At 43.2% G+C, this 14775-nt stretch overlaps 1 protein-coding gene across 5 annotated transcripts; it reads left to right on the plus strand.

The window, feature by feature from the left end:
* The first annotated feature begins 870 nt into the window (after nt 1-870).
* caprin2 (caprin family member 2) lies at nt 871-12969 on the plus strand. 5 transcript variants are annotated; one of them, XM_076011674.1, is made up of 20 exons: nt 871-1092; nt 2418-2671; nt 2760-2822; nt 3415-3501; nt 4695-4933; nt 5633-5715; nt 5984-6091; nt 6256-6293; nt 6515-6742; nt 7380-7511; nt 7617-7704; nt 8569-8615; nt 8714-8821; nt 8910-9011; nt 9129-9269; nt 9906-10020; nt 10117-10230; nt 10449-10510; nt 10973-11024; nt 11539-12969. In XM_076011674.1, the coding sequence occupies exons 2-20, from the start codon at nt 2432-2434 to the stop codon at nt 12111-12113; spliced, it is 2622 nt and encodes an 873-aa protein (XP_075867789.1). In that variant the 5' UTR covers nt 871-1092; nt 2418-2431; the 3' UTR covers nt 12114-12969. The 5 variants fall into 5 exon arrangements, with proteins under 5 accessions (XP_075867789.1, XP_075867788.1, XP_075867790.1 ...); XM_076011673.1 differs by having other exon boundaries at nt 10171-10290; XM_076011670.1 differs by having other exon boundaries at nt 873-1092; nt 10117-10290; nt 11539-12968.
* The last annotated feature ends 1806 nt before the right edge of the window (nt 12970-14775 follow it).

Below are 14775 nucleotides of genomic sequence, written 5' to 3' on the forward strand. Positions count from 1 at the left end.
AGATTATTTTAGAGTAAATCGGCTCCATTCTTCATCTTTGCGAAATTATCAACCAATGTCTTTTCTCATTAATGGCAAATTAAATACATACATTTGTTATTATTATTATTATTATTATTATTATTATTATTATTATTATTATTATTATTATTATTATTATACATACTGATAAGTACATATCAGAACCTGTACTTTCTTACTTTTACTTGAGCAAAGGAGATTAATCAAGACGTATTTTAGTAGAGCTATACTAAGTACAAATATTTGCTACTGTACTTCAGTAGATTTTTCGGGTGTGTGTACTTTACTTCAGTATTTCTTTTTCTGACAACACAAATGTCTGTACTTTGTACTCTTACATTGGAAAAACACACCCGTTACTTTTGTGTTTAAAAGTATCTATCTATTTAAAATAATTTCCTTTAAAAGTAATTCACTTATTATCATAGTTGTTGTTAAATAGTATATAATATTTTTTTTTACAAAAGTATTAGTGCTTTTACTTAAGTATAGAATGTGAATACTTTTGTCTGCTCTGATTAAAATTTAAAAAGAAATAAGACAGCCTCCAAGCACTGCAAAGTCGTTAATTAGTCTGATGAAACAGGAACGTCTCAGTCGGCTCAAATGATTAGAAAATGTAATTATCATAATTAGAGGCGAAAGCTGTGGAGTAATAATAAAAACATAAGAAATACAATCGGGTCTTCGCCCTGGCGATAGACCTGCTCTGTTCCGGAGTTGTTCGTACCGCTGAGGCTCAGTCCCTAATTAGGTCCCGCTTGCAGGCGTTGCTTTCGGTGCACTTGGTGACAGGTGTGCCGCCACCGGATGTGGTCGGGGTGGATCGCCTGGTTCTTCCTCCCCACCCCCCCACCAACTCCGCCTCCCCCTGCGGTGCGGTGCGCCCTAGCGGGGTATATAAAGGTGGGAGCGGGCGTCGGCCGGATCTCTACGAGTGAAACATCACCACCGGAGATAAAGAGGGAGAAAAGAAGGGAAGAAGGGGTGGGGGGGCTCCGCTCAGTCAGAGTTCCACCGTTCAGAGGAGCCGCGGTGTCCGTCGCGAGGGAAGTAGTCTCAGACGACAAGGTGAGTTTCACCCAGCTGCGTTCACTTGCCCACGGTAGTTTGGTAGGAATCTCTGACGCTTCTTTTGGGGGCTCGTTAAATTGAAATCGTCCGGCCGCCAACTCGAACTTGAGATTGGCTAATGTCCGATACCGCATCTTTTTTATTGATTTATTTTTATTTTACTTTATTTTTTTTTGTTTTACTTTATTTTACATACACATGCTGTGTCAATCCCTTTTTAATTGATCTCCGTTTCATTGATTGCCAATTATCTCGTTTTCGCGCATTGTCTGCGTCAAACCCAATGGGCTTTCCACGAGAAAATGAAAGACTGATGAGAGGTGTTTGGCACATGCGTTTGTTTCCTGCGTGCTCCCGTGCTCCTTTTGTGTTAGCGTTAAGCTTCGGATTCCATGATTGATGCAGAGGCAGCAGCACGTTGGCTCAGCGGCGGCAATAAATGCAGCGTCACGGGGTTGGCAGCGACCCAAACTCCCCTCCGAAACGCTCGTGCAGTGGCGGAGCCAGACGGTTTTCGTTGGGGGGCGGGGATGGGGGGCAAGACTCACTTAGGGTTGGCAATAAGTAGATACCTAACATGAATACCGCAAAAGTTTGCAGGGTGACCTTATAACAACTGGCCTGTCACCAGTCTGATGAATTGGAGGACAGAATATCTGTATTAATATTAATAATAAAGTTTCCAACAGCTGCTTCCTATTCTGGGATTATAGATGTAGTGTTGCATTAAATTACTTCTTAGAGTGTCTTGTTTCCACCAAGAATAAAATCCAGGCCAGTCATCAAGCCAGAAGTACATTACACGCACACATGTGTGCAGAAGCGCACGTGCATATTTCATGAGATGCTGTAGCGTGGAAGTGTGAAGGTCCTTACACACCAGGAGTGAATTCACAAATTTGCGTTTTTCTTTAAAAACAAAACAAAACAAAAACCCTATTGAAGTAATGGCACCGTAGACACCGGCAGCAAATGTTTGCAGAGTGAGAAAGTGACGTGTTTTCTTTCGGAGGCGAAAAACCAAATGCTGCACTTCTGACCAATCAAAATGATGTTGGCTGGTTGATGGCGTCACATCAACACGTCTGCAATGTTTTCTCCCTCTGCAAACGTGGAGCCAGTGGACGGAGCACTCCTCCAAATCGTCCGACGGACATTCTAAAGTAACAGTTGTTATAAAAGAAGGAAGAAAAGGTTTTAGAACTTGTCAATGGTCAAAAAGAACTAGCCCCCACTTAGCCCTGGCTCAGTGCGACACCTCGCTCAGCGTACAAATGGGTCTCTTGGTTTGTTTGTCTTTTTCGTTTGTTTTTATTTCCCAGTGGTGGAGCTCGACATGGTGCAGCTGTCTCCTTTCCTTGCCCTTGATGTCGCCCCTCCGCCCGACAACTCCGAGGGGGGCGGAAGAGCTCTGGGTTTGGCTGACGACGACGACGACGATGCCATGAGTGAGAAGGAAACCTCGGCCGTTGGTCTCAGCCTCGAGACCCCCGCCGCTTACCAAGGCTACGAGACCTACATAGAAGACGGCCTCATCTGCCTCAAACACAAAGTTCGCAATCTGGAGAAGAAGAAGGTAGGACTGCTGAAGGGGGGGGGGTGGGGGGGGGGGAAGAGGAGTGTCTGACACCTCCTGGACCGCGTCTGTCTTGTGTCGCCTGCAGCTCAAGTTGGAGGACTACAAAAAGAGGCTGAGCAAAGGAGAGGTCCTGAACAAGGATCAGATGGTAAGACCTGGCGGCATAGCGCCACCATGGGGTCCAGTGGTGTAGTCTACATGATTTGCAGGTATACGCCGTATATCCACTAGAAAAGGTTTGGAATTACCGTACAACCACTAACAAATGCGCAAAGATATGTATCAATATGTTTTGTTTTGGACACAACATTGACTTTCTCATTTAAAAATGAAATGAATGTGTTCGAGAGTCAGTCGTTGCTTTGGTGACGCTTCAGACGATTTATTTGTGTGTTTGCACCACTTTTTGCACTTGTTTGCTAAAACTTTTTTTCATAAGTATGTGAATTATTTAATTTTTCTTTAACAAATTTCTCTTGTGACTGCTGTTAGTCAGTTAATTAAAGTCCAGCTGTAAATGACGGTTGTTGCTTACAATCCATTTACATTTAGACAATGCATAATAAGAATTTCACAATCTAATTTATATGTGGATGCTGGATACTTAATGCAGTACTGAGCATGGCGCTTGTTATTTTGCATTGTTCAGAGTACACACACTACAATTAACTAGAGTACACCACTGACAGGGCCTATATCATATCATATCATATATATTGTATCCCTTCTATGTGTTCCAGGTAGCTGTGGAGAAGTATGAGGAGGTGCTGCACCACCTGCAGTTTGCTCGAGACATACACAGAACCCTGGACAGCTTGACTCAGAGTGTGAGTCAAAACACCGTGAACACCTCTGACCACCTCTGTTCTGGAGTTGTTAGTTTTTTATTTCATAAATCATCACAGAATCCCCTGACTCATTTAAAGGCCCAGTGTGTAAAATGTGGCTTAATTTATACTTTTTTTTTTACATTGGTAAAAGCTTAATATTCTTCCCTTAGATACATTTGTAAAAGTTATCTGCAGCCATATGCTAAAATGTTACGCACTAATACTCAATGGGATTCATGTTTTTACCAGGTGGTTCAGTTTTAAGCTATTCACTTTTGATAAATGACCCTTAAGGGTCCAGTGTGTAATATTTGACTTGATTTATTATTTTTATATTGGTAAACGCTTAACAGCCGATAAATACATTAATAAAAGTGTACACTTGTAGTACAATAAAGGTCACTTGGTTTTCCTACCCTTTGAATGGTTCCTATGTCTATATAAGAATATACATAGATTAAGTTTCTTGCTCCCAGTTAGCTGCTATCTTGCATCGCCAGGAAGCCTGGTGTGGACAATCCAGTTTTCTGACAGCACGTATTCGTATTAAGGGACTAGTACACAAGATTTAAACAGAAGCTTTTGAACATCCAATGCATTAATCAGGTTGTCGGTGCTGCAAAGCGTTTTATTTGAGGTCAATTGGATGCAATGAGGAATCGGTGGTGCTGTGGCTGTGACGCAGTAGTTGAAATCGTTACTCTATCAAAAGGTAGAGGTTTGCTGTGAACAGAAATGCTTCCTCTTATTCTACATATTTTTGGCTTTCACTTTGCTCAGTGAGTAACTAGGAGTCAAGGGTTAGGATTCTTGGCAAATATGATAAAAATATTGTACTGGTTTTTCCCATTGAAAGGAGAGAAACAGTATAACACTTTGTTTATTTGATGCCTCTTAATAAAGAAGTGCAGACGGTGCTAAATTAGCATTCCAATAAGGAAAGCTCTCCAGTCCGAAATGCGCTGTCCGGCAGCTGGATTGTCCACACCAGGCTTCCTTAATATATTAAGCGTTTACCAATATAAAAATCATAAATCAGGCCAAATTTTACACACTGGACCTTTACTTGGAGTGGTTCATTCACTGGAACGTCCGCCTAATGGAACTAGATGGCCGTTTTAATTGTTAGTTGTGCCAAAGAATTCACCCCCAGTACTTTTCTTGGCCTCTTTTCTGTTTGCCTTCTGCAGTTGTTGAGAGCCCAGAAGAAAGTGGTGAAGAGGGAGCAGATGGCCAAGACGGAGGCGGAGAGGAGGCGTCTGAGCACCGTCCTCCAGGTCCAGCAGGTCCTCCACGGCCTGCAGCAGGAGCACATCAGGAGAGACCTGCTGACTGGCTGCAACCACGCTCCCCTCGTCCCAGCTCAGCGCTTACACAGCCTGACCAGGCTCACCACCCTGCTGGGAGGCACCAGAGACACCAGGCTGACGTGAGTTTCGTTGCTTGCAGCAGCCGGAATCTCAAGGTCCATTTCTTGCAGGCCTGATGGAGGTATCGTCTCGTTTCATATGGAAACATCTTCCCCTCAAATTGAAGCTGAGACTCCCATGTTTATCATCACCTTCTGATTGGATGTCAATGTTTGAATTTATGATAGAATGCTTCAAATCAAAGTCACCTTCTTTCTCTCGAATGCTCACCCGAAATCAATATATGTATGCGTATATCTATATATCTATCTGTATCTCTCTCTAGATCTAACTCTATCTCTATCTGTCTATATATCTCTAGCCGTCTATAGATCCATATCTCTATCTCTCTATAGATCCATATATCTATCTCTCTATAGATCTACTTCGGTCTCTATATCTCTAGCGCTATATATCTATCTCTCAATATATCTATATCTATCTTTCTCTCTAAATATATATGCATATCTCTATCTATATGTCTCTCTATATAGATAGAAAGAAATACAATGTGTATTGTATATAAATAAGTACAGTTCTATGGGTAGGAAAACTAAATTATTTTATTCTACTGGGAGCATACACTTCAATATTATAATATCAGTATTTATGGGCAGTATGTCAAGCTTCTACCAATATAAAAATCATAAATCAGACCAAATGTTACACACACACACACACACACCTTGAAGACATGTGCTCATTGTGTGACTGGCCAGTGTGGAGGAGCAGATGGAGCAAGCAGCTGTGGCCTACTCTGACCTGCTGGATGGAAAAGACAAGCCAGTGGTTGGATCTACATGTGAGTACAGAGACATACAGTTGACGTCCCTCACCCACATCATCATCATCGTCGTCGCCATCTTCTGGAACAAAACCCAAGTGCCTGATTTAAACTTCAGATTTTCTCACATTTCTAGTAGATTTGCAGATAAGCAGCTGGACCGCAGACTGTCGCTGCTGTTAAAATATGATTTATACATGCATTTTATTTACTTATTTTTAATTCACTCTTTTCAATGCATGTCTTTGCACCGTAGCCCTCCTGATTTTTTGTTACAATATTACAGTTAAACTGTTAAAAGAGGAACTCACCAGCTTGCTGAACTGCAAGTACTTCAGCCATCCACCGCCTGCACCCAGCAGGAGTGCCAAAGAGGTGTTGAGCTCCGACAGCAGTGAGTTGATGACAAGCATTATTATTGTTATTGGTGTTTGTGTCTGTGCACATTTGTCCACGGTAGGTAAACGTAGCACCAGAAATGAGGCTCAAAATGTCACATGATGCATCTTTTGCTTGATTTCTTTATCTTGTATTTATGCTGTTTTCTTCTCTCATCAGCTGGATCAAAGTTAAAAACAAATGAGGCTTCGAAGGAGGTGAGATGGGGTGTGGATCTATACGCATGGATCTATACCTGCATGAATGGATCTATCTCTGTATGCATGGTTCTATACGCATGGATCTATCGCTGTATGCATAGATCTACAGTCATAGATCTCTTTGTTTGCATAGATCTATACGCATAGATCTATCTCTGTAGGTATATATATCTACATGGAGGTTGGAGGCTACACTGATGCTGTATTGGTGATGACAGTTTTTCAACAGACTGCACCTGATTGACATGGCGACTCCCCCCACTCAGAGCTGGAGGGAGGACCTCCAGGCCTCCAGGGAGCGGGAGCCCCCCGACTGCTGGGACGTGGAGTCCTGTGATGGCACCGCCTCGCCCAGCCCCGCCGTCCGCAAGACCTGGAAAGGAGCCGCCACTCTGATCCCCAAAGTCCCCGGAACCACCAAGAAACAGTCTGCCGGCTGCAAACAGGTCGGGACTCACCGCATTGTCACATTAAATGCACATTATTGCAGATTTTCTCCCAAAACACACTGAATTTGACTGCTTATTATTAATTCACTCATTTTGGATGAGACTTTTCTCCACCATGTGCTTAACGGAGTGTCCATCAGAATCTGTGAAACATTCAGCTCTATTGTATAGTTTTGTGGTGACTTGTATTTTAAATGAAGTTATTTATTGTTCACTAATTTAATTTCAGAAATGTATGTAGTTAATTTAAAAAAGTAGGAATGAACAAAATGAAAAAATGATTTTATAAGACAAGCAGCGCTTTCGATATGAAAGAAAAAAAGTCCTCTTTCCCCTTTGCTTTCTCAAATAGCTTAAATCTGCAGTCCTCATTTTCACTGTAGAATCGCAACTGTAGAACAATGGTTTGTTTGTTAAAGATTTAAGTATCTATCAAGTTGACATTAAAGTTGCAGTTTGCATTTGGATGTTCTCCAAACTGTAACTGAGGCTCGGTGTTCTCTCTAGAGAAAAGAAAGAAAAGCCAAAGGGGACTCGCATGCAAAACTGGTGAGTGCTTCACTGCAAAAGGGAGCACATCTGTTTAATTTCTTGGTTTTTTGTTTTTCTTCTCAAAACTCCTCGCTCCTGACAGGAGATTGACATGTCTGTGCCTGTGGTGGAGGTTTTCAGCTCTCCACCTGCCCTACCCAAAGACCCCATCCTGAGGAAGCAACACCTCGAGGACCTCATGACCAAGATCCATGGCTCCTTCAGTTTCATGCAGGCGAGATCATTGAATTAATTCATCAGAGTGTCACCTGTCGGACAGGTGGTCATTCACTCATTTGCACTTCAAAGGTTGAGTTGTCTCCACCGTTGCTTCTTTCAGGACTCCCTTCTCGATGGGGAAATTTCTCCCAGTAGCAGCCACTCCAAACTGAGGCTGCTGCAGTCTGGATCGCCTTCTCCTCCTCTTGGTGACTTTTCCATTGGTTTTGTTCAACCCGGTGTTGCCATCCTCCTCGCAGTTTCTGTCTCCTTTCAAAACATGCAGAGGGTTTGGACCAAGCAGTGAGATCGGCCTCTGTTTGAGGACTAAATATTAAATGACTCTCCACTGCAAAGCAGCAATGTTTTTTTGATTTTTGTGCGAATGATCTGAAAGTGAGCATAATGTAGGGCTTTTAAATCGATTGAGCTTTCATTGATAGCAGTTTGTTTACACTTTAAGGTCCAGTGTGTAATATTTGTAGATTTTGAAGAAGAAACGGCGACATCAAGTAGTTACATTTCAGATTGCAGTGCTGTTTGACTCCCCCTCCCTCTCCTGAGTTTACCAGTGAACTACGGTGGCCTGCAAGTACAAACCTGGACAGTCCACCTTCTTCTTTGTTGTTCTATATGTATATGAATATATGAGCAGTCACTGTAATTATGAAACGCGCTGTCAGGCAGCTGGTTTGTCCACACCAGGCTTCCTTAGAAATATGGCAGCTAACTGGGAGCAAGACCCTTCATCTATGTATATTCTTATATATAAATAAGAACCATTCGAAGGGGAGAAAACCTAAATTACTTTTATTGTACTTTAAGTATACTTTTATTGATGTATTTATGGGCAGTTTATTGAGTTTTTCCCAATATGAAAATCATAAATCAGGCCAAATGTTACACACTGGACCTATAAATAAACGGAGCTCAAAAGCTTGATACATTTAATTTGAAACTTAATGACTTTTGTGAAGTATGAAACCGTGAATTGAATTGAATTTTTAATTTATAATTTTTCATTCATTTTGTTTTGTCTGTGTGCTTTTTATTTTTTTCTTCCTCCACGATAGCTCAGACGCAGCTGGAAAGCCCAGCTGATCTGCCTAAAACAATGCATGTAAGCAATTTCCCTTCAAGTTTTCAGGTTTTCACTTGCATTTTTCACATTCAAAATCTCTCGCACGTGTCATTCTTTCCTCATCCTCTGCTACTCAGTCCACCCCACTGCCTGCCCGGCTGCTGGAGCACAAGGCCGCCCTCTCAAAAAGCGAGCGGTGCTTGCAAGCCTGCGACTTGGAGATCTCTTCCAAGTCCCCAGCACACGTAAGACACAGCCACACGATGCAACATTGCAAAAAGCGCATCACCTCTGCCCTAGAGGGTCAAAGGTCATCTCACCGACCGTCCGCAGGAGCCTCTGCCGTTGGCCGAGAGGAAGAAGTTCCCTTCCCCGCCGCTCTACCGCAGGGAGTCGACCATCTCCATCAGCCTGGAGGACAAGAGCCAACCCCATGTAAAATGGACATCTATCAATGGCATCGCGTGCGTGCGTGCGTGCGTGCGTGCGTGCGTGCGTGCGTGCGTGCGTGCGTGCGTGCGTGTGACTCTGAACGCTTTCATTGATCCCCAGACGCCAGTGACTCGCTCGGGGGGACAGTCCCCCTGTGACGAAGTGGCACCTTGCGCCTCTGTCCTCCCTCAGGGACAGACCTTCTCCACACCTCCTACCAGGCACGCTGTGGCGTGTGCACACTTTCAGAATATACAGTCAGTAAGTTTTGCTTGAGGCTGCTCTTAAGTTTTATTCTCCAGGGCCCATAAATGTTTTCGGCCAAAAAGGACACGCATGGCTATTTCCACTATACAGTAACACAGGTTGTTTCTTATACTCATTACCACAATTCAAGTCAAGTTTTGATATAACTTAAAATTAAGGTTTTAGGTTAGAGCAAAAAAATATGATGTTAAAGGTCCAGAGTGTAGTATATGTATTAAGAAACGGCACCATCAAGTCGTTCTACTGTACTCGCATTCCCTCTCCCGAGCTTGTCCACACCAGGCTTCCTTAGAAATATGGTGGTGCAAGATGGCAGCTAGCAAGACCCTTGGATGGATATTCTTATATATAAATAAGAACCGTTCTAAGGGAGGGAAAACCAAATGACTTTTATTGTACTGCATGTGTACACTTTCCTTAATGTATTTATGGGCAGTATATCACGCTTTTATCAATATAAAAATCATAAATTAAGCCAAATGTTACACGCTGGACCTTTCAATATGCACTTTTAAATCATTCATTGGCCACTGCCAACCATTTTATCTCAATTCCGAGCAGGTCATGCAAATATTTTTATTTTTTTTTCCAGTATCCCATTTCTTTATTAAATGTGAATTCCTCCCTCAGAATGGGGAAGTAAATTACAAAAAGGATACGGCAGTGTTCCCCGAGCCCAAGTACAGCACCGCTAGCACCCAAACACCGCCAGAATTTGCCCCGTCAGAGGAAGACCCACAGCCTGGTATGCTGTCGAGCACTGTGCTCCTGAAGCTAAGCTAAGATGCTAATCCACTGTGGCCTCCGCGGCTGAATGCGTGTGAATCTGTCCTGCCTTCAGCGTACCAGTCAGACTACACGATGGGTAACGGAGGACAGATGTTTTTGTCCCCAGGCCAGTCTGGAAATGTGGCCCGACACGGCCAGTCGTACTACACCAGTGGATCTGTGAGAGGTACGGCACGTGGTGGCAGGGGACTGGCACAAAACTTTCGCTCTCCTGGTTGGCACCGAGGTATCCATCTACGTTACTCCTTGACCTCAGTTTTCTTTTTCTTTGTTTTTTTGATTTCCTGGTTTGGTTTGCATGTATGGTCTTGGCATGCTGCTTTAGTACTTTAGCTGTATTGCCTTTTTTTATGTTAAAGTTCAACATCAGTTTATCCTCCTCAGGAGGAGCTTTCATTTCCCAGACCCATTTCAGGGAGTCGGGTCCTGTCTTCTATCACACAAGGGTAAGGTCATTTTTTTCTAGAATTTATTTATGTTGTGACATTTTACAGCTGAGGATTTTCTGGTAGAGTCTTTGATGGGCTTGGTAATATACAGTGTATATAATCAAAGTTATGAGCCCACAGAAATAAGACGGCAAACGACAATAACCAATTCTACTTCAAAATTGTTTGGTTAGTTGGTTGCCAATTTCAATCAACAGCAGCATTGATTAGATTTAAAAAAAAGAAGCTGTTTTTCTTTTTTAAACGGTATGTTTTTTTTGCCCGTCACTAGACAATCACTAACTGAACTTTCTGAGATTGTTGATGGGTGATAACAATCACCTCTCTGTAGTATATTAATGGCAATGATTATGGTAGTAAAATTGCAATTGTTTTTTTTTTCTTTTTTTTTTAACACAAGCTTTAACTCTTGCTCCATGTCTCTTGTTTGAATTTTGTAACCCCTGTTTTCCTCCATAGGACTCTGGATATCAACACTACAGACGTGGAGGAGGGCCTCACGTCTCCAGTGGTAAGGCAAATGTTTGTTGGTGCATGTGTAGACTTGTTGTAGAACTATGAAAGTGAGCGTGGAGGAAGAATGTAACTATACATCTATATCTTGCACGCTATTTGATGCCTCTAAATAAAGAAGTGGAGACGGTGCAAAATCAGCTTTCCAATAAAGAGATCCCTCCAGTTCGGTGAGGGCTTGTCAAGCATGTCAGTGTTCCCCAGTCTTTCAGGCAGCTGGATTGGCCACACCAGGCTTCCTTAGAAATATGGTGGTGCAAGATGGCAGCTAGCTGGGTCCAAGACCCTTGATCTATGGATATTCTTGTGTGTGTGTATGACAACTGTTGTAAGGGTAGGAAATCCAAATGACTTTTATTGTGCTGTGAGTATATCCTGTTAATGTATTTATGGGTTGTATGTTAAGCTTTTATCAATATCATAAATCAGGCCAAATTTTACACACTGCACCTTTAAATATGCACTTTTAAAGTCATTGTCAGCTGCATTTTAACTTGTCGGTCTCCACTCAGTTGCATGGAGTGACTCCTCCCCGGTGAGCAGCCCAGACAGAGAAGGAGCCTTTGCGACGGTGGACTCGGGTCAGGGCGACTCTCTGTCCGTCTCCACCGTGGAAGTGCCGGTCACCCCCCACGGCCAACAGCACACCGCCGTGCTGCCCATGCAGCTCTACCCGCTGACCCAGCCCCTGCACGTGGCCTTCACCGCGTCTCGCACCGCCAACTTTGCGCCAGGGAACCTGGACCAGCCCATCGTGTTCGACCAGCTCCACAGCAACCTGGGCGAAATGTACGACGCCCACATCGGCCGCTTCACCTGCCCCATCGGCGGCACGTACGTCTTCATGTTCCACATCCTGAAGCTGGCCGTCAACGTGCCGCTCTACATCAACCTGATGCGCAACGACGAAGTGGTGGTGTCCGGCTACGCCAACGACGGAGCGCCGGACCACGAGACGGCCAGCAACCACGCCATTCTGCCCCTCTTCCAGGGCGACCAGGTGTGGCTGCGGTTGCACCGCGGCGCCATCTATGGCAGCACATGGAAGTACAGCACCTTCTCCGGCTTCCTGCTGTATCAGGACTGAAATCGCTGTTGGGCAAACGGTCCCTCTGCCTTTGGCGGGTGTTGCTCTGTCCTAAATGAGGAAGACTCTTCCACCTCAGGCTGCATGCCAATGCCTTATTGTGTTCCCTTGATGCCCATTCAATTGTTGTTGGCCCCTGCTACATGGTAGCCTCGGACTGCTCGACAAATCAACTTCACCCAACCTGCTGGACTTGATTGTGTGTTTCTGACGGTGGTTCCTCTTGTGTCTGTAACCATTGCAACTTGAGTAACTGCACCTGCGACTGTAATTCATCCCTAAAACACCTGTTTCAGTGAGGACTTTGACAATGTCATGTGTGCCTTTTTGCTGAAGGGATGGTAATGAATGAATGACTGACCAGATGTTAAACGGCTTCTGAATTGATTGGCCGGCTGATTTTTCAGTCAATTTTTTGACTGCACTCTCAGCACTTTGCTTGATGCAGGGCTTCTCTGCATTCAGCCTCATTTTGCTGGGTGTGACTGTAATGCCAATTAAGAAAATGGTGTATTCTATGGTGGTGGGTATGGTGTTTGAGCACTTAAAGCCAGACTGTAGCACTAAAAAGCTGCTGTAGAAGGATGGAAGTGGTCCCGTAATGTGCCTAAATAATAATAATAAAAAAAAGAGCAGTTAAACTTGTTTCCCTGCTTGATATTTTTTTATTTTCATTTAAGGAAATCCAGTGCTACACATAAAACACTGTTTTCACTGTCACTCAAAAGAAAAGGTCTGGCATGCCCTGGTCAAACAACACAAGCCCAGTTTTTTTCAGTGGGTGCATCAAGCTGCTGCACATTTCACTTTTTTATACAAGCATCCCAGACTCCTAAATGAATACCCAGCCACATGCTTATGTATTCATTCATTCATTCATTCATTCATTTTCTATACCCGCTTAGTCCCGAGCTCAGGGTCACGGGGGTCTGCTGGAGCCTCTCCCAGCTGTCTTAGGGTGAAGGCAGGGTGACACCCTGGACAAGTCGCCAGTTCATCACAGGGCCACATGAGGACAAACAACCTTTCACACTCACATGCACACATACGGACAATTTAGAATGTTCAATTGACCTCGCATGCATGTTTTTGGTGTGTGGGAGGAAGCCGGAGAACCCGGAGGGAACCCACGCAGACACAGAGAGAACATGCAAACTCCACACTTAAAGGTCCCAGGCCCGGAATCGAAACCACAACCTTCTTGCTGTGAGGTGCTTATGTATTCATGTTTTATTTATTTTTTTTTTTTCAAAGACAAGTATTGGCCAGTTGGACTCATACTTTACACCCTCTTACCTAGTGTCCAAACCTAAAACAATAGTTTGACTACTAAAAGGATGAATGTACCATAATGCAATAAAAAATATTACTTAATTTGTTGATTTGTATTATTTTGTATTAGTTTTTTTTTTTTTTTTAATGTCCACTGTGGCTTGCCCACACCCATTGCTTCTCAGAAAAAGTGCGAGAATGCAAGCTCACATGAACTCTTTCCCATTTGCTGTCATTCAGAGAGTATGGCTGTGTCTAAATTCAGGGTCTGCATCCTTTGAAGCATGCATTTGAAGGCCAGTTGTGTCACAGCATAGCACTGCCCGAAGGCTTGTCCCAATTCCCAAAAATCCGAAGGACGCTGCGGATGCGCCCTCGAAATGCGCCCTACTTTTAGCTGATTCGAAGGATACACCGCTACTATCCTTTGCATCCTTCTGTATCCCAGGATGCTTTGCGCGCTGCTGCAAAGCATTGTGGGATCAGGGGAAGTCAGTTGAAATTAGCGGCATGTATTGGCAAAGACACAACGTATAAATTTAACTATTGAAATTTCACATGAAATATATTCAGTTTTTAAGGTAGGGTTTTTACTTATTTGATCATCAAACGCAATCGTTGGATGGCGAACCAATAGTTGGCTTGATGCTATAAAAACATCCCTTCAGGTGTTAGCCTTAGATATATACAGAAGGCTAGATGTCTTATCCGCGCTGCTGGCCAATGGAATCGAACGTCCGCACTGGCGGCCATCTTGCCACAGTCACCTCGCTCCGCCTCTCTCACTCATAACTATGTATTCTTATTGTGCATGTTATTTTGAATAGCCCTAAATTGCTCTATTTTCAACCGATCTTTGAGCGGTTTGGTTTGTTATAAAGGTTATAAGCATAGTTATGATACTGCATACTTATTAATAATTTATGACCATAGGCTTTCATGTGAAAATAGCAAAAACGCGCAGACACGCTGGCACACACCCATATTTAATAAAAAAACGTATATGCTAAACGCTAAACTACACAAACCAGCACTAAATCGTAACATTAATCAAAAAGCTCCAACAATATCTTACAGATGAAATGTGATCCTACGAGCGACTATTGCTGCACCCATAAGTGGCACAGAAGTTCTGCATTTTTTCAGTCACCAATTTCCTGTGGAAATCATAATGCATGATGCTGTAACAAAGCAATCCAATTGTAAATCATTTGCGAATTAAGTTAAATGATATTGAAAAGAAAAGCTATTCTGTCTCTCCATATGTCAAATTCCTTATTTTATTTGCACCTACCAATCCTAATCCCTTTTATCACAACAACAAAAAAGACGGACTGTAATCTCAGGTTGTCACCGTTAGACTGAATCAAACAGGTGGGGGATGAGATAT

This window comes from Nelusetta ayraudi, unplaced genomic scaffold, assembly GCF_046127955.1.
Source record: "Nelusetta ayraudi isolate G7.1 ecotype Tasmania unplaced genomic scaffold, CSIRO-AGI_Nayr_v1 ptg000135l, whole genome shotgun sequence".
Lineage (NCBI taxonomy): Eukaryota > Metazoa > Chordata > Actinopteri > Tetraodontiformes > Monacanthidae > Nelusetta > Nelusetta ayraudi.

Excerpts from the sequence above, each read along its gene's own strand:
- caprin2 (XM_076011670.1), top strand. The coding sequence starts at position 2,432 with ATGGTGCAGCTGTCTCCTTTCCTTGCCCTTGATGTCGCCCCTCCGCCC. Across the intron at positions 6,743-7,379 it reads AGTCTGCCGGCTGCAAACAG|GAGATTGACATGTCTGTGCC; the intron begins GTCGGGACTCAC and ends CGCTCCTGACAG. Across the intron at positions 10,021-10,116 it reads AGAGGAAGACCCACAGCCTG|CGTACCAGTCAGACTACACG; the intron begins GTATGCTGTCGA and ends TCCTGCCTTCAG.